The 26,823-nt window shown below is 47.8% G+C and overlaps 1 protein-coding gene across 1 annotated transcript in view; it reads left to right on the top strand.

Annotated features, from left to right (window-relative positions):
• DNAH5 (dynein axonemal heavy chain 5) overlaps positions 1–26,823 on the top strand; it is a 5,605,957-nt gene that overhangs the window by 2,508,592 nt on the left and 3,070,542 nt on the right. Inside the window, exon 23 of the mRNA XM_086967405.1 lies at positions 25,025–25,226. Within this exon, the coding sequence (XP_086823531.1) occupies positions 25,025–25,226 (202 nt within the window). The remainder of the gene's footprint in view (positions 1–25,024; positions 25,227–26,823) is intronic.

The raw sequence follows: 26,823 nt of genomic DNA, 5'->3' as shown, positions 1-26,823 counted from the left end.
ACCCCATCTTCATGAGGACAGCAAATAGGAAAGTCCATTCGACTGTATCGAAGACCATGCGCTCATCAAGGTACAAAACAATCGTGTCCTCCTGTATAGTATGTTTATGCCCCAATACGCCATGACGACGCCTCAAGTTTAACACTGTGCTTCTACCCGGCATAATCCCTGATTGGTCTGGGTGTATTAAGATAGCGAGGTGTGGTGTTATTCTCGTGCCCAGGGTTTGGGCTAATATTTTGGCTTCAGCGTTGATCAGTAATATTGGTCTGTATTATGTGAATTCTCGGGCAGGCTTCCTAGATTTACGGACGGCCACTATCGTCGCCATCCGCTGGTCCTGGGGGAGTTCCCCTGCTTCTAAACTGCCTCGTACATTGCCACTAGCTCGGGTGTAAGTACAGTTGCATTTTATTTGTACCATTCTATTGGGGTACCATTAGAGCCTGTTGCTTTTCCTGATTGGAGTATTTCGATCGTGAATACTATTTCTTCTACGGAGAGTTTCTCCTCCAATGATTGAGAATCTTCTCGTAGGAGTTTAGGGAGTCGGATATTGTGGAGAAAGTCCTCCGCCCCCTTTTCAGTTATTGTAAGCGTGTAGGTGTAGACTTGTGCATAGTGTTGTGCTAGGGTGTCTACTATGTCTTGGGGGTTACAGGTAATCTACCCCGTGGGGGTCTCAAGCTCTGCAACCCACCTGTCTGCCCTCTCTCGCTTGTCGAGCCAGGCCAAGAGTTTGCCTGTTTTATCGCCGACTTCAAATATAGTATGTTGTGTGGCAGCAAGTCGTGTTTTGGCTTCTTCACATAAGTAATCTTTGTACTCTTGCTTTTTGAGGAGTAGCCGATGGGCCATTATATCTGTGGGGTCTTATTCCTGGGCTCTTTCTCGGTCAACCACCTCCCGCTCAAGGGTTGTCATTGTCTGGATTTTTTCTTTTTTATGATGTTCTATTAGGGAAACCCCTTGTCCTCGGAGCACCGTCTTATAGGCCTCCCACAGGACAAGCGGCGAGGAGACCGAGGGTTCATTCTCGCGAAAATTGTGTGTGGTGGCATCAGTCAGAACCTTCAAGATCACCACGTTTTTGAGATATCCTGGGTAAATGGGCAATATATGGCCCTGTGCCGTGGTATGCCATGTGTAGATGATGCTGATCGGTGAATGGTCCGAGATACCTCTCCGTAGGTGCATAACTTCATGGAAATTCCCTATCTCAGCTGCTGGCGTCAGTATATGATCTATTCATGAGCAACTATTATGGGCACCCCAAAAGAATGTATATTGTCTCTCCTGTAGGAAGCGAAATCGCCAGGCATCTATCAACCCCATTGTGTCCAGGAAATCTGCAAAGTTCGTGCGTGCCTGATGTTGTTGTCTAGGGGGTGTGCGATCCATGGTGTCATCTAACGTGGCGTTGAAGTCACCTCCTATGATGAAGTTGCCCTGCGGGAGCCGGAACAGAAATGCACTAAATCCTGGTAATGCTACTAAATGAACTGCGAGGGATATAGACCGAAACTACGTTGACCACCCATCCCTCTCATTGACACGATAGCATCGCGAATCTGCCTTGTTCATCAGTGTAAGTATTTGTAATGACCATCGGGTGGTGTTGTTTTTAAATGAGGATCCCCACCCCTTAAGAGCCAGTTGTAAATTCTGAGTGTACAGCTGATCTAAATCCCCATCTTTCAAGCGCTTTACATGTTGTTCCTGTTAAATGGGTATCCTGTATGAGAGCTATGACTGGTGCTTTACGCTTTAGATATTGCAGGATTAATCCTTGCTTGAGCTTATCACTAAGCCCATTCACATTCCAATGGAATTGGAAGTGGATTTTTAGAGCGCGTGGCTACCCAGGGGCGTCCCAGCGCTGTGATAGAAATACATAGGTGCAGTGGCCGTGGTGTCACTAAATGTAGGAGAGTAGGGTCTGCTTTCCTATGGTCACCCCAGATTTTTGCTTTTGCTTCACTGGTTTTTGACATAATGTGGCTGTGGGCCTGCTAATCAGACCCACAGCCTGCTGTTCTCTCTCTAAATTCATATCCATGTACTTTAGGTACATACCCAATTGGACATGGGTTCACCTTATCAGCCCCTGTACAGTGCACCATAGGTGCCCAGGGAATAGGTGCATCCAAGGCCTACCAGGGGCTGCAGCATATCTTTTGCCACCCCTGGCTGGCTATCCAAACTGACACAACTGGCTGATCACTCAGCTGGGGCAAGGTCGTGTAATCACCCCTTGCTTAGATATAGTATACCTAACAATCCTGGAGGCAGAGTGCGTGGCTTTATGTGAGATGGTGCTCTAGCATGAGCTAAGCCTGTTTGCAGATATCGGGACCAATTCCCTAAGCTGTTCTGGGATAGTGCCATACCATATACTCTTAAGTGCATTATAATCCTCGCGGTTACTTGCTAACTTTGGTTTGGCATTATCAAAACATGTCATGTGAGGTGTCATACGCTTTGGAATACTACCTCCTCGCCTGTCCTGGCGACGAGGGTAGCATTCCACCCTTCTAGAGGGAGAAGACATGTTACTTTGCTTAAACGCAGTTAAATCTAACCAAAGCCCCAGCATCACAAAATGGACGCTGCTGCCACAGACACGAGTCTGACCTCCTACTGCTGACCGAAACTCCGGCAGGGGAGGCCTGGACAATAGATATCCTGTCACAGGGAGGTGTCACACCACCCCAGACAGGAGATAGTGGATTGTAGCAGGGAGGGTTGAATGAAACTAGACACTGCCTGGTGAGCACAAGGCTTCCCATGCATAGTCCAGTTCAAACCGGTGCTGGGACCCTCCAGTCCCAGCTCTGGCGAGAAGCTGGACAAAGGGAAAGGGGTGTAACCACCCCCTTCCTGGGTTCCACCCATAGGAGGGACCTAGCAGGTAATCCAGCCCCTTGATTTGGAATAAAGGTAAGAGCTGTGCCAACGCACATCAGATTATCCTGACTGAAACTTATGAAACAAAACTCTGGACCCTTCGACATCCCACTCGACGTGGAAGACTGAAGAATCTCCCTTGTGGTCAAGGAGTGACCACACTGTGCAAACAGGCACCATCCAGCGCCTCACCGTTTGCTTTGTTGCAATTCCCGCCAGAACCCGAGCGACAGAGTTCGACAAGACCCTGCGTTCCTGCCTTCCATCAGCCCGATCCACAGTCCCAGCAAGTCTGAGACCCGTGGAGGCGACCTGAAGCGTGGGGCCGGCCATCTTGGAAAAACTACGAAGTGCTGACCGTGCAGCTCCCGAGGCTCCCTCGAAGCTGTGCATTGGGGTTTGAGAAGCTCCAGCCCCGAGCAGCTTTTGCACCAAAGCTCACCCTTCCACACTCTCCGAGTGCTGCGTGGGGCCCTTCTGCATCTTTCTGCTCGACGCGTTGGTCCGGACGCTTGCCCGTTGGCTAGTGGCCCCAGTACCAATGAACCTTTGAATTTGCTCTGCCAGTCCGGTTGCTCTGGATTGGCCCTCGCTCCCCTGAAAAGGAGCACCCGCTCTGTCCTTGCTGGTCCGAGTAAGAAGCGATCTTCGAATCCTGCGTGGGTTGCGCTTGCCAAGGTTTGTTTGCTCCAATGCGGAAGCCGACACCGCCGACAGCGAGAGCCTTTGTGGGACAGCTCTTGATCCACTCCTGGGCATCCTCGGTGCCCCAGAGTGCACGTGGCAGCGGAGACAAGCTTCACCACAACCACCTGATTGCGCCCAACATTGCCTGGTTCCTTCCTGGTTCCAATCTGGTCACTGCTGAGTGACCCAGACTCTGTCCCCTCTGCTTTCAGATTCTCTAAATCTTTGATCCTCCCTTGGATCGCACCGGACACTTCTCTTCTGGCCGCCTGCAGCATCTTCATCTACAGGCTCCATAGATCTACACGACGAAAGCCGACATGATTTTGCACCTGTGCACCCTCTTCCTGTGGGTGAGGTAACTCTTGAACGCTGGTGCTCCTGTAGTGGTATACACCTCTAGTGTCTAAATCTAAATTTTGGTAGTTCTAGTCCAGTCGGAAGACTCCTAAATCAGTAACTCGATAACTTTTACGCACCATTGACTTTGCATTGGTGCATGTGTGTGCTTTCAGCGCTGCACCCGATTCCCGCGGGCTTTTTCCGACTTCAGAATTGCTAGTCCCGATTAGTCCCAGCAATTCCTCAGGCCCTAGGCCTGACCACTGTTCGATTAGTGATACTTATACCACTTATTTAGTATATGGTTTGAGTGGCCCCTGGCCTCATCCAAATTGTGCAACTTTCATATGTTTTACTGTGCTTTTGTTTAAACGCTTGTGCTTCTATACTCATAAAGAGTCTAGAGGATTATTCTGAGAATAAATACATATATTTTTATAATATATAACTTGTGTGGTGTCCTTTCATTTGATATTACAGGATTGTGATTGGTAAAACAGCTGGCTTCACATGCCCTCTTGAGTTAAGCCTTTAAGGCTGCTTTGTCCATGCTACCCTTAGGATAGCTTTTCTATAAGGTTGACTTACAACCATCACCATAAGGGATTGTTTGGACTGATACAAGGTGCCCCCAGAATTGGAGACATCATATATCAGGCCAACTTCTCACACTAAAGCTATTGGGTCATGTGACGCCGTCTTGTGTAGAGTCTGAGACGTGCGACTTACGGTGAGTGTGCTGTTGTAATACCGCTTGAATAATATGTGCGAGTGTTTCTGGTGCCATATAACATTGAAAACCAATATAACCTTTCAGAACTAGACTTCCCCAAACAATCCCAGTTCCCTCCCCCTCCCCCTCCCTGCAAGACGATTCATAAACTATCCGCTTCCCCAACTTTGCGGAGTACCTATTCTCCATTACCCGGTACCTTCATAGGGGGGAAGAGAGCTCCTTCGTTGTCCCCCCAATGCCACCTTAAACCCAATATACCATTTCGAAAGTCACTAGAAGAGTCATTCCCACTGTGGCCGATGCGCCGCCCATCCGGGACAGATACAGTCAGTAGTTCACATAATTTCCGTTCCTGACGCAGGGTACTGCTGTGTGTGTTTGCCAGGTCACGAAGTGGGCCATCCTATCCATCTTGAGTGCGGGATCAGCATCTGGAAAGTTCAGTCTTTTTCTTGGAAAGGGAGGAAACCTTGCTTCTTCTATACGTTTGTTCTGTGTTTGGTTCATATCTCATTGCCATGGTTCGGGTTCTCGGCTGACCTTATTTCCGGTTCTGGGGAGTGCAGATTTGACTGGTTATGTTTGGTGTTCCTTCCTGGTTTACCACGCTGCAAAACCTGACGCCATCCTTCTAGCGAGTCCTGATCCTCTTCTGGGGTGGAAAAAAACACGCTTTACGGTCTGCCTCTACTCTCAATTTCGCAGGAAAGAGCATTGAGTATTTTAGTTCCCGTTGTCTGAGTTCCTGCTTGACGACGATGAAGTTGCGCCGTTGTTTTGCCACCGCAGGTCTATAGTCCGGAAAGGAGATTGTACTTTGCTGATACCGCAGCGGAGGTGCTGTTCTTGTCTTCTACAGAATCAGTTCTCTGTCGCGGAAGTTAAAAATACGCGCCAATATGGGCCTAGGGGGTGCACCGAGTTTTGGTCAACCCCCGGGTACACGGTGGGCCTGTTCTACTGAAAAATTGTTGTAGAGGCCTTTAGGCTGCAGGTGAGTTTTAATCAGTTATTCCACGAACAGGTCCATTGCAGGGCCTCCTGTTCCCTCCGGCACGCCTATTATTTGTATGTTGTTTCGATGAGAGCGGCCTTCATAATCATCCAGCTTAGCCGCCATGATCTTATGTTCCATTTCCAAGTGCGTTACGCTTTTTTTCAGGGAAGTGGTGTCTACACTGAGCGCAGCTGTCGATGTTTCTATGTCTTCCTTCCTGGTCTCAGGCCCTTTTTCCGCCTCTTCGGTGGGTGCTGTATCCTGTAGGGCTGTGATAGGTTTGGAGTAGACATATTTGTTGAGTTTCTTCTGCTACGTCACTCGCTGGCCGCGTCTCCCCATTGTTCCGTGTGTCGTGGTGCTGGACTTTAGTGTTGATGCGCCGGCCAGCAGTAGTCTCCGCCGCTTGCCAGTGCAAGCCTACACGCGGCCTGTCAGGCTTTCTGCCAGCTAGCGGTAGTGGGTACAGCGTGGCCTGTGCTTTCTGGCCGCCTTTCTCCCCAGCGATTTTAAGGCTTATCCCAGTCCAGCCAGGCTGAATCTACTGACTCCAGTAAGCGGTCGCAATGGGCGCTGTCTAGCTGTCAGGCTATGCTTATTGCAACTTTACACCACCAGGTAATTTCTGTCCACTGGTGTGGCACCACAGTGTCGCAGTTGTAGAGAATAGTCTGCCTCTATGCTACATGGGTGGGTCCTCTGCACACTGCTACTTTCTATTTGTAGCCTTTCGTCGGTTCTTGTGTGTGTGAGAGGTTATGCTGCCCAGTGTACGCTTTCCCTCTAATGCTGATCCCAACAGTAGCTGTCGCCTTCCTCTATGGCAGAGGTCTTCAATCTGTGGGGCGCGACCCCAGGGGGGTCGTGGAGTCCTTGGAAAGGGGTTGCAGATTCTGTCAGCGTGCAGTTCCTGGCTTGGGCTGATTGAGGGTGCTCACGGTGGAGGCCTAATTCACACCGAGGTGTGAAAAACATCAAAGCCTCATTAACAAGTAACGGGTCTTTTAAAGACCTGCCAAGTACTGGGTGTGGCTGTGTGTGTGTGTCCCTGAAGCCGTTTCGAGCTGGGGGAGGAGGGGAAGTGAGGGGAGGGGGGCTGGAGGAGCAGGCTGTAGTGTAGCCTTTTGAGGTCAATGGATATTGCGCGCCTGGAGCTGTGGGTGCCGTGACATGTCCCCCGCCCCCCAGCAGGGAGGCACAGAGATGCCCTCCCATGATCGGGAAAGAAGGAAGAAGACGCAGTGAGATACTGCCCCCCCCCCCCCCCATGAGAGAGGCACAGAAAAGGAGGGTGGATGAATGATGGGTGGATGGATGGATGTAAGGATGAAGGATGGATGGATGTGTGAAAAGGTGGGTGGATGAATGATGAATGGATGGATGAAAGGGTGGATGGATGGATGAAAGGATGGATGGAAGGATGAAAGGGTAGATGGATGAAGGATGTATGGATGGATAAAAGGTTGCATGGATGAATGATGGATGGATGGATGTGTGAAAAGATGGGTGGATGAATGATGGGTGAATGGATGGATGAAAGGGTGGATGGATGAAGGAAGGATGTATGGATGGAAGGATGAAAGGGTGGATGGGTGAAGGATAGATGGATGAAGGATAGATGTATTGATGTAAGGATCAAAGGGTGGAAGGATGAAGGATGAATGGATGGATGAAAGGGTGGATGAATGGATGAAAGGGTGGATGGATGAAGGATGGATGTATGGATGGAAGGATGAAAGGGTGGATGGGTGAAGGATAGATGGATGAAGGATAGATGTATGGATGTAAGGATCAAAGTGTGGACGGATGAAGGATGAATGGATGGATGAAAGGGTGGATGAATGGATGAAAGGGTGGATGGATGGAAGGATGAAAGGGTGAACTGATGAAGGATGGAAGGGTGGATGGATGTATGGATGGATAAAAGGTTGCATGGATGAATGATGGATGTGTGAAAAGGTGGGTGGATGAATGATGCGTAGATGGATGGATGAAAGGGGGGGTGGGTGGATGGATGGATGAATGGGTGGATGGATGATGGATAGATGTATGGATGGGAGTATGAAAGGGTGGCTGGGTGAAGGATAGATGGATGAAGGATAGATGTATGGATGTAAGGATGAAAGGGTGGACGGATGAAGGATGAATGGATGGATGAAAGGGTGGATGAATGGAAGACAGGGTGGATGAATGGATGAAAGGGTGGATGGATGGAAGGATGAAAGGGTGGACTGATGAAGGATGGATGGATGGAAGGGTGGATGGATGTATGGATGGATAAAAGGTTGCATGGATGAATGATGGATGTGTGAAAAGGTGGGGGGATGAAAGGATGGGTGGATGGATGTATGGATGAAAGGGAGGATGGATGAAGGATGGATGTATGGATGGGAGGATGAAAGGGTGGATGGATGTATGGATGGATAAAAGGTTGCATGGATGAATGGTGGATGGATGTGTGAAAAGGTGGGTGTGTCGTAATTGACCTGGCCGCGTTAGCGATCAGCTGAACCTACACGTTGTCCTCCTTAACTTGGCTATATATGAAAACGCCATTTTGAATATTGCGGCGGCCATTTTAGACCATGAGCGGCCTCGTGGCCAGCGTGCCCTTTAGTCCGTTGTCCGTTCCACTGACCACTCCAGTCTGCCCAGCAACAGGCTATTTTTAGTACTGGTCAGTTCGCACATGCGCAGTCCCCACTGACCAGTTACCCCTCAGGAATGTGCACCAAACTGACCAGCGGAGTTGTGCCCCCTCCAATGAGCTGGCTGTGTTCCAAAACATGACCATATATGTACATGAATGTGTCCTAAACTTATGCCGCCTATCTTTTATTGCCCCAAAAGTGTATATAAATCGGGGTCACACCGGTGTTCGGTGTGATACCTCTTGCATTACCGAAGGGTGCTGTTTGAGTGTACCACCACCCCATGGGGTCCTAATAAACTTGTTCTTTGACTTTTACAGTTTCCGTGCCAACAGTTCTTGAGTGTAAGTGGGTTATCTTCGGAGCATGTAGGCCTTGAGAACCCTGTTTACTACAAATTGGCGACCACGAAGGGACTCATCGGCGACTCGGATGCCCGAAGGAGAGGTTGTGACGAAGGCTTGGAAACTCGCCATGGACGCGCGCTGCCACGAGTGACCCGAGTCTTGGCTGCCACGGTGTCTTTTCCTTTCCTTCCGATCTGACCTTCCAGGTGGCGCCGGTCTCCGACTGAGTTTTCGAGTGTCTGCATCGCTGAGAAAGTGCCGTTTGGCTGATTTGGCTTACAAGACCTTGGCAGTTGGAATCTGGACATTTGAGAATTTGGGTAAGATTTGTGTTCGGTAAGGTAGTCTTCGGACGCTTACTGAAATTCTGTGATTTGTGTTCGGTAAGGTAGTCTTCGGACGCTTACTGAAATTCTGTGATTTGTGATCGGTAAGGTAGTCTTTGGACGCTTGCCGAAGTCGTACGACCTACGTTTTGATTTGAGTTAGCTAACATTGTGAATTTGTGATCTTTTGAACTTATATGTGTAGTGCACTTCACATAGGCAGGCATGTAGAGATGTTTCTCTAACTTTGTTTTTTTCCCCTGAGCGGCACAATCGTGTGAAGTACTGTAAGTGCCATTTTGTCCGGTGTCACGCTTTCGTGATACTTTTCGAACATGCCTGTTTTCAGCACACTCCGAGGGATATGCTGTTTTGGAGAGGGTACCTCAATTAGGTTAGCAGAAGCACAGCCGGCTCCCCCAGAGGGAACACCAAATCGAGAGATGTACATCAAACATGGCCTTCCCCCTATTATGTACAGTAAATTATGGCATAAGTATACAAAGGCCGATCCCGAATTGCAATGGCCTCTACATGGGTCGTTCGATTTGCGTAAAGTCCAGTTTGTAGAGCAATGTTTGTTTCAACGCAGGTCTAGACAAAATATGTTTGATTGTGTGCGAATGTGGGAGAAAGCGGTGCGCGAGCGAATGAAGCGTGACGTTGCCTTGGCGGACAAAGAGCAGCGCAAGGCTGCTCGGGATAAGGCTTTACAGCTTGAGGAAAAGGAGGCACAGGAGAAGGAGGAAAGGGAGGAACGGGAACGTAAATTGCAGACGGCTGGTCAATTTCCTATCCGCCGACCACTTTATCCTGTCCTTAATAATGAAATTGATGATTTTTCTTTGTTAGATCGGTCACCGCCTCTGTAGGTTTCGCCGACGGCTCCGGCTGCGGATTCAGAGGACGATGGACAGGATAAGTCGGACCAGAAGGGTGTATCTGCTCTCAGGTTTACTACGGCGAGGTCCGCTCATTTGCGTAGTTGGGATCGTAAAGTGAATAAGAAGTGTGTTTCTCAGGAGCAGTTGCTAACAGAAAAGAAAGCGTGGTCGGATCTTGAATTAATGTATTTTCTGTCCAGTTTGGCGGATGAAGTTGTAGGCGCGTATCGTGAACTTTCAGAGACGTTAGAGCCTAAATCGTTGTCGGTGTATCGTGAGAATTTGGCTAAAGGTGATTTTGATCTTTCAGATGTTGACGACCTATTCAAGCAACTGATCGAGCTGCGGGATGAGACAGCCGGATTGCGGGAGGAGCGAAAAAGGAGGCAAAAGGAGTCCGAATCGGGAAATAATGGGCAGATTAAGGAGTGTTCTCTCCGTGGTTCAGATAAGAGTTCTGTATTGCATGTTATGCCTATGCGTGAGGCTGCGCCCTTGTATGTTCCACCAAAAGGGGAAGGTACAGATGATGATAAATTGTCAAAAGATGCGAAAGGGTATTTTGTATATAACTGGGTATACACGCCTTGGAATAGAGCAGATGTTATGGCATTGAAAAATTCTCTACCTGATCTTCGGAAAAATCCGGCGGCATTTTATGAAGGGGTGGAAGGGGCTATATCGTCTTGTGTGATGACTCTTGTGGATATAGATTTGTTTTTTGGGCTAATTCTACCACCTGATATGTGGAGGCAAATTCGTAAAAATAATGATGAAACGATATTGGGGGGCACGTGGAAAGAAATAAATGCTGCTGATTTAGACAGGGAACCAGCATGCAAGCCTTGTCAGTTAATTCTAGATCTTCCGGCAAATATCTTGGATAAATTAAAAACGCTTGTTCCCCCTAAAAAGATTGATTGGACTATGTTAACGTCGTGCAAACAGAAACCCGATGAAACGGTCTCAGATTTCTTTACACGCTTCGAGGAAGCATTCCATGATTACAGTGGCCAATCTTTAACAGACGATACGGGTCGGCATCTGTTTGTAGATAAGTATGTGGCTAATCTCCTACCGGAGATTGCAAAACGATTGAAGTTGAGTGAAAGTTCCTGGGCCACGGCGACCCCTGCGTCCTTGTTAACTATGGCTCAGTATTATGAGCGGCAGGAGTTGGAGGCTAAAGAAAGTGTAGAGAAAAAGGCGAAGGAATTGAAAACAAAGGTGATGTTGGCGCAGGTTCGGGGAACACAGGGTAGAGGGACCGATAGAGGTAGACGGGGTGGAGGAAATACGTCGTATGGTCGTACGGACATAGCGGAGGACCAGTGTGCTTATTGTAAGGAGTTTGGGCATTGGGCCGAAGATTGTCCGGTACTCCGTGAACAGCGTAGTCAGCGTGGTCGAGGAGGCGGAAGGTCAAGAGGAGGTTATACGGGAGCGAGAGGTGGCGGAAGTGATCGTGGAAGGATTGAGGAGAGGGGCCGTGGCCAGGATGAACGAAATACGTTTGATAGGCGGAATCAATATCAGATTTCGGAGGGAGAGAATATGGAACACCAGGATTATGTGCATGCATAGGACTGCGTAGGATGGGGTAAGGAATCAGTTGAAGTGCCGGTAGATCAGCAAGGTCCATATGTAACAGCGGGTATTCTGGGTTCTACTGATCAATTTCTAGTTGACACAGGGGCTACACGTAGCGCTTTGTCGAAAAACTTGGTTCCGAGGGCTCCCCTGTCTGGCGAAATGATTACATGTGTAGGGTTTGATGGCACACCCTCCCCCAGCCCATTGTCCAAGCCCCTTGCACTATGTCTTGACAAATACTTTAGTTTCGGTCAATTTTTGTTATCACCTCATACCCCAGACAATATCCTGGGTATTGACTTGCTTAAATATTTTCGAGCGACAATACGTTGCGCTCCTGAGGGAGTGCGGGTTATCCTGAATGACAATTATCCTGACCCCGACAGGTTTTATGCCATCTCAGATATTTCAGCTTTGGCCTCTCTCCCGCACACGTTATGGGCGACCTCAGATACGGATGTGGGAGAGATGCGTATTCCACCGATACGTATTACTGTTAAGGAGGGGGCCCCTCTACCACGAGTGCCACAGTATAAGATTTCGAGAGAAGGTGAAATTGCATTGACACATATTGTTCAGGATTTGATTTCTGCAGGGGTTGTGGAGGAGGTCCCTTATAATGTTTGCAACAGTCCTATTCTTCCGATTCTTAAAAGAGACACTGACGGCAAAATCTATCGATTTATTATTGATTTGCGAGAGATCAATAAAATTGTCATTCCCCAATACCCGGTGGTGTCCGATATTACGACCTTGCTCACCTTGGTTCCACCAACGGCCACCACGTTTAGCGTCATTGATTTGAAGAATGCGTTCTTTTCCATCCCTGTTCATCCTGATAGCAGATACTTGTTTGGCTTTACGCTAAATAATAAATGGTATAGATTTTGTCGTGTTCCCCAAGGTTATCCTGAAAGCCCTAGCATCTACAGCCAGGCTTTGAAAAGGCAGCTGGATTCTTTTAAATTGCAGTCTGGCGTTGCTCTCATCCAGTACGTGGATGACCTTCTGCTTGCTGCTGACTCTTATGCACAATGTGAACAAAGTACACTTGCGTTGCTTTCCTTTTTGGCACAAAACAATCATAAGGTTTCCAAGAAAAAACTTCAATACTGTAGACCCCAGGTGACCTATCTCGGTCATCTGTTGTCTAAGGAGGGGCGTGCATTAACACCTGATCGAATTCAAGCAATTTTAGACACACCAGTCCCCCGCACGCAGAGAGATGTACGTGCCTTTATAGGGTTGACGTCCTTTTGTAGACAATGGATTATGGGTTTTTCACACATTATAAAACCCTTGCTAGCGTTATTGTCCAAAGCTACACCAATGCCCTTAGCATGGACAGATGAATGTCAGAAGGCTTTTGAACAGTTGAGACAGGCCCTTTGTTCCGCACTAGTGTTAGGCACACCAGACTACACGAAACTTTTCACATTGTACGTGCACGAGAATGATGGGTGCGCATTGTCAGTATTAGTGCAATTACACGGGGATAAGCAGAGACCATGTGCATACTTCTCTGCCATTCTGGATCCTGTAGCACGAGGGTTGCCTGGGTGTTTTCGAGCGGTAGCAGCAACAGCAGTGGCCATACGACAGAGTGAGGGAATAGTGTTATCCCACAAACTGTTGGTGTTAGTTCCTCACGCAGTAGATGCCCTGCTAAACCAAACAAAGACCCAATACCTTACGAGTGCACGGCTAACAGGATATGAGCTGACACTGTTGGCGCCACATATTACACTGAAAAGATGCGCTACTTTGAACCCTGCCACTTTATTGCCCTATCCGGTCGAGGAGGGTCAGGAAGAAAAACATCACGATTGTGTTTTCCTGACCGAGGAACAGACAAAGGGTCGTGTTGATTTACAGGATGTCCCACTTCCAGATGTGGATGGGGAACTGTGGGTTGATGGATCGTGTTTAAGACTGCCAGATGGTACGACTTCTGCAGCCTATGCGATCACGACGCTTAAGACAGTGGTAGAAACAGCTAGGATACCACAAAAGTCGGCTCAGGCAGCAGAGCTGATAGCCTTAACAAGAGCCTGCGAATTGAGTACTGGTCTATGTGTGAACATATACACGGACAGCCGGTATGCCTTCGGAGTAGCACATGACTTCGGGCTACTCTGGAGAGAACGTGGGTTTTTGACATCACACGGAGAGCACATTATGCACGGAGAGCTAGTGTGTGATCTCCTAAATGCGTTGCTTGGCCCTAAGAAAGTAGCGATAGTAAAGTGCAGTGCCCACAAAAAGATTACGGACAAAGTGGGCCAAGGAAATGCTTTTGCAGACAGTATAGCAAGACAAACGGCTATGTCCCGAACTAGCTCCCCCATGTATGTGATACAGTCGCAGGCTGAGCGATGGAGTGATGCTAGAGCAGAAATATTGGATATTCAAAAATCAGCTACTGAATCTGAACTTGCGGCATGGGCAGCGGATGGGGTACTAGATGACGAGGGTTGTTGGAGAAGCAAAGACATGGAGAAGTGGAAATTGCCTGCGGCTTATTTGCAGGCGATGGTCCAGATGACACATGGACTGGCTCATGTCGGAGCTCTTGCAATCACTCGGCTTTTAACACGAGTTTGGGAACATCCCGAGATTGTTAATACTGCAAAGAGAGTAGTGCAGACCTGCCTGGTATGTTTGCAACACAATCCTGGAAAGGGGACCCATACTCCGAAAGGAGGGTTCGTTCCACCTTCTGCACCATTTGAGGTACTCCAAATGGATTACATCCAACTCGAGAGTTGCAATAACCTGAAGTACGTCCTAGTGGTGGTATGTGCTTTTAGCAAATGGGTTGAGGCCTACCCCACGAAAGACAATACGGCTTTGACAACAGCTAAGGTATTGCTTAAGGAATTCTTTCCTCGCTTTGGAGTTTGTAAATTTCTGTGGAGCGATAATGGGCCTCATTTTGTTGGAAAGATTGTGGAATATGTACTGAAGGGGTTAGGGATTCAGAAGAAGTTCCACGCTGTATTCCACCCTCAGTCAGCAGGTCTGGTCGAGCGGTATAATGCGACGTTGAAGCTTAAACTGGCCAAAATTGTGGCATCTACATCGTTGAAGTGGCCTGATGCTTTGCCGCTAGCACTACTCTCTCTTAGATCAGTACCCCACTCACGAACAGGCCTTACGCCCTACGAGGTGGTGTTTGGGCGCCCGATGAATATCTGGGGGGTGCCCAAGCCGCGATTAATACATGATGTGCCTTGTGTTATGATGAACGACTATTTGGCACGATTAACAAATGATTTGCTTTCTATTCATCAACAGGTTCGAGAAGCGCTCCCTGGCAACTCTACTGGAGAGGGCCACGATCTCTGTCCTGGTGACCACGTGATGGTCCGGTCGTTTGAGAGAGCGAGCAGTCTGGAGCCCAGGTGGAAGGGCCCCGAACAGGTCCTCCTTGCAACCCGCACCGCTGTACGAGTGACCAACAGGAAGCGGTGGGTGCATTCGACACATTGTCGCCGTGTCTCCCCGGATCTGGTGACTCCTGCTGTGCTGACCGATTACAAAGAGATCTTGGAGAAAGAAAAGAGCCCAGCTGTGACGTCGGCCGAAGTTGAGGGAGCCTTCCCGGACCACGCTGTTGCCGGACGAGAGCGCTACAACTTGCGTCCTCGATAAGAAGATTTTTTGTATTTTAAGACTGGTTGGTTACCGCTCCAGGTTTGTGAAACGGAAACCGGGAATACCAAGGGGGGGGGATCAATTCTGCCAGTGTAGCGACACCCGTCATGGCCCGGAGAAGAAAACAACGGCTACCTCGGAGTTCAGCACCGTATTTTTCTTTTTTAGGTATACACGCATGTGTATCTGAGACTTTGTGAACAATCTGTGCTATTTGAGATTTTGCACGAACATTTCTGAACTATGGCATCAACGGCATCACGTGATAAGAAAGTATTGGGTGCCTTACTCTTTGTTTTGACTATTGTGGTGATAGCTGTCGTAGCCTGGGTAGTCGAACTTGTGGTGCCTGTACGTGAACATTTGCTGCCGACTACCCCGGCTCCGTCTGAACATTTTCATTTTACACTACCCTTCCATGAAGAACGACACCGACAAACTTATTTAAATAACAGTTTCATTCAGATTCTTCACCACACACATAACATGACCAATACCTCAAATTGCTGGGTGTGTGGGATGTTGCCAGGGCACCAGAAGAGAGGGGGCACCCCACTTATTCCACTCCCGTTTTCACATAATGGATCATGCAACGGCTGGTACACCCTCCTCTTTACTCTGAGATGGCCAACCAAAGGGGGGGTGCTTTTCCGTTTGAATAAAGTATGTTTCCATGACAAGGATGGGTTTCCACGGGCTGAGGGCACTCGATTTGAATGGGAGGAGTATAGACCTGATAATGTGTCTGCCCCACGTGTGTACAGCAACCAGCGGAATATTAATGTATCTAGTGCACATGTTATAAATGTCATTGCTACAAAAGCCGATCTATGTATCCGGAATAAGGGCTCGATTGCAGTGGGGAAAAGCGAATGTAATATTACTCTCACTTTTGATAGTCCGAATGGCATTTCATTTGTTGCATCACGAAATACGTATTTTATTTGTGGAACGAAGGGTTACCATCAGCTTCCATTGGGGTGGTTGGGCACGTGCTACGTATCGTTTGTGTTACCTCCTGTATTCATTGCCCCACCAATGTATCACAATGATTACACGTTATATCATGACTTCGTCCTGAATAGGGTTAAGCGAACTGTTGTTCTGGATGACATTGACCAGACTGATACTGCCTTGCAACAGTATGTGGACTTTAATTTGGGACTATTCTCCTTTGTGGGGGCCGCACTGAACAGCCGGAAAATCAGACGACTGACACGTGTTGTCGAGGCTGTAGCGAATGACACTGCCATTGCCCTGGGGAATATTACCGAGGAACTACAGATCTCCAGGATTGTTACGCTCCAAAACAGGATGGTGTTGGATGTCGTTTTGGCTGATCGTGGGGGGGCATGTAGAATTATCGGAAGCAGCTGTTGTGTGTATATTCCGGACAATTCTCCATCTGTTTACGATGCCATCTCCAAGCTTCACAAGATTGCAGCCGAAATACACCCGGACAATGGAACTTGGACACTTTCGGGATGGTTCTGGTCCATGCTTGCTACTTGGGGCTGGAAACTGTTGACGATTCTGTGTATACTTGTGGGAGCAATGTTTTTCATATGCCTATGTATTCAATGTGGCCCAGCCTTATGTTCTATGTGCTTATCAGCCTGTGTACCATCAAGACGAGCTCTTGCTCATGACAAAATGATGCTTCATAAAGAGGTAACACAACTCATGTTAATAGACATCGAGGACGAACATCCTGATTATGTTCACTATGAGGTAGATTCAGCTGAACGCTAAAAGGGTCGTCTGTCGTAATTGACCTGGCCGCGTTAGCGATCAGCTGAACCTACACGTTGTCCTCCTTAACTTGGCTATATATGAAAACGCCATTTTGAATATTGCGGCGGCCATTTTAGACCATGAGCGGCCTCGTGGCCAGCGTGCCCTTTAGTCCGTTGTCCGTTCCACTGACCACTCCAGTCTGCCCAGCAACAGGCTATTTTTAGTACTGGTCAGTTCGCACATGCGCAGTCCCCACTGACCAGTTACCCCTCAGGAATGTGCACAAACTGACCAGCGGAGTTGTGCCCCCTCCAATGAGCTGGCTGTGTTCCAAAACATGACCATATATGTACATGAATGTGTCCTAAACTTATGCCGCCTATCTTTTATTGCCCCAAAAGTGTATATAAATCGGGGTCACACCGGTGTTCGGTGTGATACCTCTTGCATTACCGAAGGGTGCTGTTTGAGTGTACCACCACCCCATGGGGTCCTAATAAACTTGTTCTTTGACTTTTACAGTTTCCGTGCCAACAGTTCTTGAGTGTAAGTGGGTTATCTTCGGAGCATGTAGGCCTTGAGAACCCTGTTTACTACAGGTGGATGAATGATGGGTGGATGGATGGAAGGGTGGATGGGTAAAGGAGGGATGTATGGATGGAAAGATGAAAGGGTGGATGGATGAAGGATGGATGGATGGATGGATGGAAGGATGAAAGGATGGATGGATGTGTGAAAGTGTGGGTGGATGAATGATGGATGGATGTGATGAGGTCTAACAGGCGCATTTATGGTTGTCAAAAGATGATGATGAGGAGTACCAGTTTCTAGAAACTTTTGTCGGAAGGGGGTCCTTACTCCTAAAAAGGTTTTACAAGGGGGTCTCGGCATCAAAAAGTTTGAAGACCTCTGCTCTATGGGCACCCAGTCTCTTCCAGCATAGCCAGGCAAAGCATACGCAGCTCCTTTATTAATCAGCAATGGGACTCCACGGAGCGCACGTCGAGCAGCTCCCGTGGGTGACCGGATGGCATGGTGATGCCTGGACCCTTTCAGAGGTCCCTAGGTGCCATCTAGGCTGTGGCGGGCCCCGCCTACCTGCGCCTAAGCTCCGTCGATCGTCCTCCGCATTTGCCGGGTACAGTATCCAATGGAAGTCCTGGCCACTACCCTCATCTTTTTTTAATTTTTGATGAAATTATCATGACTTTTGGTTTTGTATTGTTTATCTTCAGGTTATTGTTTGGCAGTAAGCTTGTCATGTGCTAAAGAGAAATTGTAAACCAATCGGTGTCTGGTCGAGGACCACTGTAATCGTCTGCATATTGTAGTTGTATTCTGGAGGCTGCCATTTTAGGTGGAAAGGGCCTTGTCATCTGTAGGAGGGTTGGCAGGTCAGCCAGATACAAATTGAACAGAAGTGGTACATCCTTATTTTAATCCTTTATCTTATCACCACCCTGTGCTGACTTTTATTTTGGCCCACATGTCTGTATAAAAAGAAATCAAAGCTTTTAGTAGAATGGGTGGGATATCCCAGGCGTTCAGTTTTGACCAGAGCCATCGTTCTGGATTCGCTATCAAATGCCGTTTGAAAGTCTATAAAACCACAGTACAGGGCCGTGCCCTTCGCTGCCATATTTGTTTCGCTTAAGTGGAACAAACAAATGAGATTGTCTTCGATGTAGCACCCCCTTAGAAAGCCTGTTTCATGATTAAATCAATGCCATTTACCCAGGATTGGAGCTCTGAGTTTAAAATGCAGGCAAAGCACTTGTCTTGTGCTTCCAGGCCTACAATTAACCTGATGTCCTCGGAAGTGATCAGTAGCCCTTTCTATTTATTGGTACCATTAGTGAGCCTCTCCATGACTTGGGGATGGTTGACCCCAGCAATTATTGCTGGAAAGGGGTGCCATGACCGAGGCACATCTGGCCGGGCCCAATTATATAATGCAGCCAGGATGCCACTAGGGCATGGTGCATCTCTTGGGTGCATTGCATCGATTGTTGTGGTAACTTGAGCCGAATTTATTGTCGACAGGTCACTGGTCGGGGGGGCTGGCTGGTCCTGAGGGACAGTAGGTGATCATGCAATGAACCTTGCTTTCCTTTTGGAATTCTTTTTTGTCCTTTCACTGTTCCCTGTATAGGCTTATGACATATGATCCCCAGTCAGTTGGTGCAATGTTGCCACCTGTCACCCGACTTATTGGATTTAGGTTTTTATTGATACTGTTTCCTTAGGTCTTTTGATTTTATTATCATAAATGATTCGTCCCATGATCTGTCTTCCTCTTCTTTTCTTTGGATGTCGAGCGCCTTTCTATATTATTTCCTTAAAGTGATAATTTGCAATTGTATCCAGTTTTTAGGATTTTATTTGATTGTTGTATTAGGCGCTAAGTTGGATTTTGCTTCCCTTTATTGTATTAATGATGTCTGACTCTTTTAGGAATGTGGCCAAACGTCCCCAAAGATTTGAATTGGGAGGCTCATTGCCTACCGTCGTAATTGCCTCCAAAAAGAAGTCCGAGCACGTGACATACTCTACTCGATTGTCCATGTCTCACGTCATCCTATTGATGGGTTCCAGTTCGTTTTGCTTTCCGATAAGAACGACTTTGGTGTGGCAGGGGCACAATATTTGGGCTTCCGAGCTGAGGATGGCATGGGAGCTAGCTAAAGTTGTAATAACTTCAAATGTACTCATTCTTTGGAAATGAGCCAAAGACTCCCACTTGTAGTCTAGGGTGGCTATCCTGAAAAAGGTAGGATGTGTGTAAGCTGCAGGGATATCCAGGATCACCCTGTCATTTATGGAACAGCTGCCTTTTTGATTTATTTGCCTTGCTTGTCCGCCCTTTGGAATTGCGCTTTAATTGGTTCGATATCCCAGATCTCATCTTGTGAACATATTAAACTATTATTTTGTTCATCTTGCATTCAATTGGAGTTGAAGTTGCCCGTAATTATCCACATATCATCTCGGTTTGCAGCACTGAGATCCCAGAGAATTGGGAGTAGAGACGTCAGGGTAATTTCCTTTTTAGCCTGGTGGGATGTAAGTATATAGGGCCCGATGTAGGTAGGGCTTTACCGATCGGTATCGGCCGAAAATACCGATTTTTGGCCCTTACCGATCGGTAAACAGCCATCGAGATGTAGGGAACCAAAAACAGAACGAATCGGATAGAAAACCGATTCGGAATGACTACCGAATGGGAAAGAATCCGATACGTACATACCGAAAATCGGATATGTAACGAATCGGAAAAACACCGAATCGGTTACAAAGACCGAATCGGTCCATGTACCGAATCGTAAGTGAGACCGATTCGGAAAATCACCGATTCGGTCCTACTACCGATTCGTAAGTGACACCGAATCGGAAAATCACCGATTCGGTCCTACTACCGATTCGTAAGTGACACCGAATCGGAAAATCACCAATTCGGTCCTACTACCGATTCGTTAGTGACACCGAATCGGAAAATCACCGATTCGGTCCTACTACCGAATCGGAAAAAATACCGATTCGGACATGAGCCGAATCGGAAAACATGCCGATTCGTATGAATCTCCGATCGGGAAATTCCCCGATTCCAACAGTTGGGGAGATGTAGGGAGGCACAGAAACACCGAAATCGGCTCAAAATCGGTAGAATTCACTCGGTATTTACCATGGATTGCAATCAGGTGGTAACCAACTCCAACCCATATAAACAGTCCCAAAATGCATTGCAACTTGCAGGATGGCAGCTTTCTATGTCATTGCGAGGCGGCTACGGCTACAGCAGGAAGGACAGAGGGAATGGCTAAGAAATGAACAGGTCTACAGACAGAGGATAACCCTGTTCATGCTCACTGAGGCAGAGATCCTACAGAGATACAGGCTGGACTCTGACACCATACTTGAGCTCATCAGGGACCTTAAGCCATACTTGGACCACCACACCCTAAGGGCACACGCCATCCCTGCGCACGTCCAGGTGCTATGCAGCCTACACCTGGTAGCGTCTGGCAGCTATCAAAGTGGAGTAGCAGCAGCAGGAGGGGTGAGCCAGAGCTGCCTGTCAAGGTTCTTCCACATATTCCTTGACGCCATGATAGACAGGATGGACCAATACATCTCATTCCCTGCAACCCACGCAGAACTGCTACAAACCAAAGCTGACTTCTACCAGATGGCACAATTTCCCCAAATCATCGGTTGCATAGATGGCATGCATATTCCGATTTGCCCACCAGCGGACACCGAATACATATACCGCAATCGGAAATCTACACACACCATCAACGTGCAGGTGATCTGCAATGCCAAGTGCACCATCACAGACCTGGTAGCAAAATTTCCAGGAAGTACCCATGACTCCTATATATTCCAACAGAGCGGCATATATGCACGGCTGATGGCTGGCGATTTTGGAGAAGGATACCTCCTAGGTGAGCCACATCATCAGACCCCCATAACACATAGTAGGTAGGTGTAATACATGTATGCATGTGTCTAATGTGACCCCTTTCTCTTCCAGGCGACAGTGCATATGCCCTCCGCTCATTCATACTCACCCCCTACCTCAACCCCTCCACACCCAGCCAAAGGAGGTATAACCGGGCCCACATACGCACCAGGAATGTTGTTGAACGGACCTTTGGCATCTGGAAAAGTAGATTCAGATGCCTGCACAAGAGTGGAGGTGCAAGGCAGTATACCCCCATCACCTGCTGCAAGATCATAGCTGTATGTGCAATGTTACACAACCTTGCGGTCAAGAAGGGCACTGAGGTGGAGTTGTCTGACTACGAGGACTATGACGACGACGAAGCTGTGCCACTGACACAGCCAGCTGGGGTGTGTACGCCAAGTGATGGCAGATACAGACGTGAGGAGATCACTGAGAACTATTTCTGACTGAGTACAGATGCAAAGACAGCTAAATGTTGCTTGGAAAAAGAAATTTTTAATAGTGATGCACCACAGTTACAGCACTGATGTGCATCAAAAAATGGAGATTGTAAACTCAAATAAAGTCCAGGGTTCTGGTTTGCTCATCCCCCCTTGCCAGGCTATTTTTTGGCCCGCTTTCCAGACCCACTGGGGTGTCCCTCGGCCCCCTCCGAATGCCCAGCAGCATCTGCGGATCGCCTGGTGCTCCTCCTTGGCTCTGATGCAGCGCTGGCCGGGCTGCTGCGGCTGCTGCTGTCTCCAGCATCACCCAGGTCCAGGGCAGGATTGGAGGCGGCGTTTGATATTAACATGGCCTCCATGGCCGTGGTGATCCTGGCCATCCCCCTGGTGAGTTCAGCCGTATGCTGACTGAGCACACATTCTTGATTTGAGCTGCGATGGCACAGCTGTGCGGTGGCCGCTGCAAGGCGGGCCATGGCCCGGTTGAGCACCCGGGCATCCCTCCTGCGCGCAACCTCATGCTCCTCCTGCCTGGCAGATGAGTGGGTGATGGCAGTGGTCAGCCTGCCCAACCCTGCTGCCACCTCCTTGTTGCTGTCCACAACAGCCTGGAAACCCTTCACCAACTCCCCCATCTGCATGTTGTGCTGCAGGAGCTGGCGTTGGCAGGCCATGGTGGATTTGGCCTGTTGGCGCTGGATTTTGACCATCTGGCCCTCCAGGCCCAGGAACACACTGCCCTCCCGTGCTGGTGCAGCAGTGGTGGTGGTGGTGGCACGGCGTCTGGCACTGCTGCCTCCGGCCTGCTGAGTGGGCTGGGGTGCCACTGGTGGTGGTGTGGTGCTGGCCGGTCCCGGAGCCCCTGCTCCCAGGACAGGTTGGACGGGTGGCAAGGCCACGGTTGTGGCAGGAGCTGGTGTCGGCGGAACGGTCTGCCTTGTAGGGTTGTTGTCTGGTGAAAATTGCAAGGGGGGTGTGCTGGACAGTACTGGGGAGTGCACTGCCTGGAAATCAATCACCAGGACTCCCTCCATTCCAAGCCCTGGGGTGTCTCCTTCCTCATCCTCATCCTCCTCCTCCTGGCCAGCCTGGCTGGTGCTCGGCCCTGCGACTGCAGTGTTTGATGTTGATGCTCCCTCTGCTGTCACAGTGGTGCCGCCTGATGGTGCCCCTAGGTACAAAGAAGCATTTGTAAACTGAGTGCCGATGTATTACAGTCAGTACAATTATGGCATTCCACATGTCCTTGCATCTCCTTACACCGTGTCACACTGTTTCCTGTCTTGTGATTCTGCACTGACATATTTGGCTAACTTCTGCTGACTACATGTACCATGATGCTTGTCTCTTGTATGTTGGTGACAGTACAGTGCTGGTGTTTGCCTATGCATTGTGTCTAATGGGGAGGTGTCTGGTAGGGTGTGTCATGATGCGCATGCTTCTTACCTGTAGCTGTGGCTCTCGCTGTGCTGTCCAGGGTCCCGATCCCTACGATGCTCTCCCTCTCGATGGTGCTGGAGACAATTTCCTCCAGCTCGGTGAGGGGTGGCGCCGGGTTCTTGCCTCCTCCGGTGTGTCCAGCCTGCCTTTGAAGGTCAGCCAGCTTCCTCTTCGTGAGGCTGCGGAGGTCGTAAAACCTTTTCTTCAGTTCCTCAATGGACCTGGGGGTGACACCAGCAGCATTGACCTTCTGGGCGATGTCGGCCCACAATCTCCTCTTGGTGCTGTCTGGCACGTTGAGGGACAGCTTGCCAAAGAGCTGGCGGTGCACCCTCACCACCTCCTCAACCAGCACCTGAAGTTCGGTGGTGGTGAACTTGGGCTTCCTCTTTTGGGAGGACTTCTGGCTTCCTGCTTGATCTGCCATTCTCTCCTGTTCAGTCTGCAACCTCCTTCTCCCACTGCTGCTAACTGTGTGTGTTGGGCTCAGGCAGGCTTTCCAGAAACTTCTAGAAACTTCTTAATTAGCTGCACCTGCCAGGGTTGCCACTCCCTGTTTGGGTGGGGGAGGGGGAGCCACCTCATTGGCTGAATCGCCTATTGCCGAATCGGCTTTTACCGAATCGGTAATATCCGAATCGGTAAAATCCGAATCGGTATTATCCGATTCGGTAAAAGCCGAATCGGGTCATTCAATGCATTCCTATGGGCTTTTTCGCCATGGGTCTATGATTTCCGAATCGGTTTTTACCGATTCGGCTTTTACCGAATCGGTATTCGCCGAATCGGAATTATCCGATTCGGTGGTAGCCGAATCGGTGATTTCCGATTCGTGGTTGGCCGATTCGGTAATTTCCGATTCGGACCGAGCAGAATCGGAACGTACCGAATCTCATTACCGATGCCGACCGATTCGGTATTCATTCGGTATTTTTTTCCTACATCTCGTTTTCCGATTTCAGAATACCGATTCGGCCCGCCTCGGTATTTTGAAATCGGAAAATCGCGTTTACCTACATCGGGCCCATAATGTCTACGATAAAAGATAGCCTAGTCCGTGTTCGCCGCTGCTAGTCAGGATTATTTGCACAATGAATCCTCATTGATTTGTTTTGCTGTTCTAAATTTTATTATTCAGGCCTTCCGTTTGAGAAAAAGGTATGCATAATGAATTTAAATTGGTGATGTGAGGTTGAATGATTTGTTTTTCTATGATATTTAATTGTACTTTGTATGTCCTTTTATTATACATTGCAGTATATAAATCTTTTTTCTTATGAGCTTTTATGGTCATATAGCCGACCGAATAAAGATTTACTGCATTGAATTGAGTCAATGGATGGATGAATAATTGCATGAATGATGAGTGATTAACTGGATGATCCAATGGATGGGTGATTACATTGATGGATGATGGAAGCATCCAGGCACTCTGGAGTATGAGCGAGGCACTGGGCTTTGTTAGTGCTTGGTCCAGTGGCAGCCTCTATTTGTAGATCTATTTCACAAATGTAATTGTTGCTATTTAGCACAGTGATAATTAAGCAATTCTGCGTGGTTGATGACTGACTAGTGGATCTATTACATAAATTCATTTTCAATTGTTGTAACTCTACTGCTGGAAACAAATGAAAAGCTAATAGCAATTTACTACTTGCAAACCTGAGCTATTGATTACTGCGCTATTTGCTTATTTTAGTAGTCTTTTTGCCATCACTCCTCTTAAGCGTTTCCTCAGTTCAGTCTTGTTTGTTCCACTTGGTTCCCTTATGTGAACAATAAACCTGATCTTTTTTCAATGTTGTTTAGGATGTGCTTACGGCATTGGAGAAGTTCAAGTGTTACCATCACATCTGGCAGAGAGACAGGGATTATGTCATTGAAAGATTCATTCTTGGAAACCCTTTGCTGTCTGAATTTGAATCTCAGATTCTACATTTCCGAGGTTTGGAGCTGGAAATTAACTCAGAGCCTGATTACATCTGTGTGGGAACAATAGCACTTTATACAGGTGAGATAAGGCATGGTAACGTTTTTTTATTATATTTTTTAAGTATTAGCCCAACATTTATGTATTAATTGTTCGCTTAAATATTATTTATACAAACATTAGGTATGTCCAACAAACAGGCTATGTCAATTTGGTGTTATAGTAAGTAATAATGGATAGTATTCATTTCATCTTATATTTTGCTTCTTTATGCTCAACTACAACACAAACACAAGGGAGAAAATATCTACTATCTAAAAGTGTGTTCCAGGGCCCTGCTGTTAGTGCAATTTTGAAAACAAATTGATTTCTTCACAATAGTTTGCTCATTCTAGCCAATAAAACTCACATGGACACATTCCTTAACATTTGCATAAAATACAGTTACAAACAAATCAAACAACAGATAATTCTTGGTTTATTTACCAGGACTGTTTGTTACTCCAATGTGCCCTTCACTGTCTGAAAACTTAAATTATAATGTTCCCCATCACAATACAAAAACGCTTCATTATAATAACCAAAAACCTGCCCTACTTGTTGTCCTTCCCACTAGGCCCCTCTACCCCTAAATGTGGGCAGCACAAAGGAAGTCATCATCTCAATATGTCCCTATTCACTATGACAAGTGAACCATAGATCGTGATAGTACAATATTTGACAAAGCCACAAGATCTGGCTATTTTATTGTTATGAGCCCCACTGTATCCCAATATAGGCCTAGGTAGCTATATCACCTTTTACCTATATTTGTCCTACCTTGCTCTACATAACAACTCTGGGGTTGATATTTAACCAAGTTATCGGCTAAATAAATGTTATGTGGTTTTCTTAGAAAACTAGCCTAATTTATTATGCATGAGGACTCTTAGTATCACACAGCAGAATTACCATCTTTTGTATAATAACTCTGTACAAACATCACCGCTATTGTCTTCCTTGGACGACAGGCCCACAGTACCATTACACATCTAGCTAGAACCTTTCGGGTATATAAGCACCTCATCTTTGCTGAGCAAACCAGAGGAAAAGCTTCCATGCTGACATGAGACACTGAAGTCCCTGCACGCTGACACTCCAGTACGCAGTGGTCTGACATCCCTTGCGGAGTGTGCAACTGGAGACCAAGACGGGGTCCTTAATTCTCTCCCACCAGATGATGGGTTTGACTCTACCCAGGGGGATTCTTGGCTTCACACTTACATACATGCTAGGTACATTCAGGTAAACTTAGCTAGGGTAGGCATATTAAGAGTATGCATGATTACTGCCATGAATCTATATGCCTGCACATATTCACTGATTTAGCACCATGGCAGAATTCTACCTTTCATTTACTCTGCTAAGGTCTTAGGAGGCAGAGTCTGGCAGAGTTGAACTAAGTCAAATAGCGCTAGTGCCAGTGCCATTGCTAACGTAATAAGAGGGATGCAGGGGGACAAACTCTTAATGAACTAAGCAAGACACTTGGGGTGCAGTGGCAGCAGCAGAGGAGAGGCTAAGAAGTTAGGGTGGCAAATAAGTGGTGAATAAGTCATGACAGGAGTATGGCAGCCGCGTCCTAGTGCAGCACCCGACCAAGAACGGGACACGATGCAGCGGAACCTGGTGTGCGAGT

Source organism: Lissotriton vulgaris, chromosome 4_1 (genome assembly GCF_964263255.1).
Source record: "Lissotriton vulgaris chromosome 4_1, aLisVul1.2, whole genome shotgun sequence".
Lineage (NCBI taxonomy): Eukaryota > Metazoa > Chordata > Amphibia > Caudata > Salamandridae > Lissotriton > Lissotriton vulgaris.
This window is presented reverse-complemented; position numbering and strand designations above follow the sequence as displayed.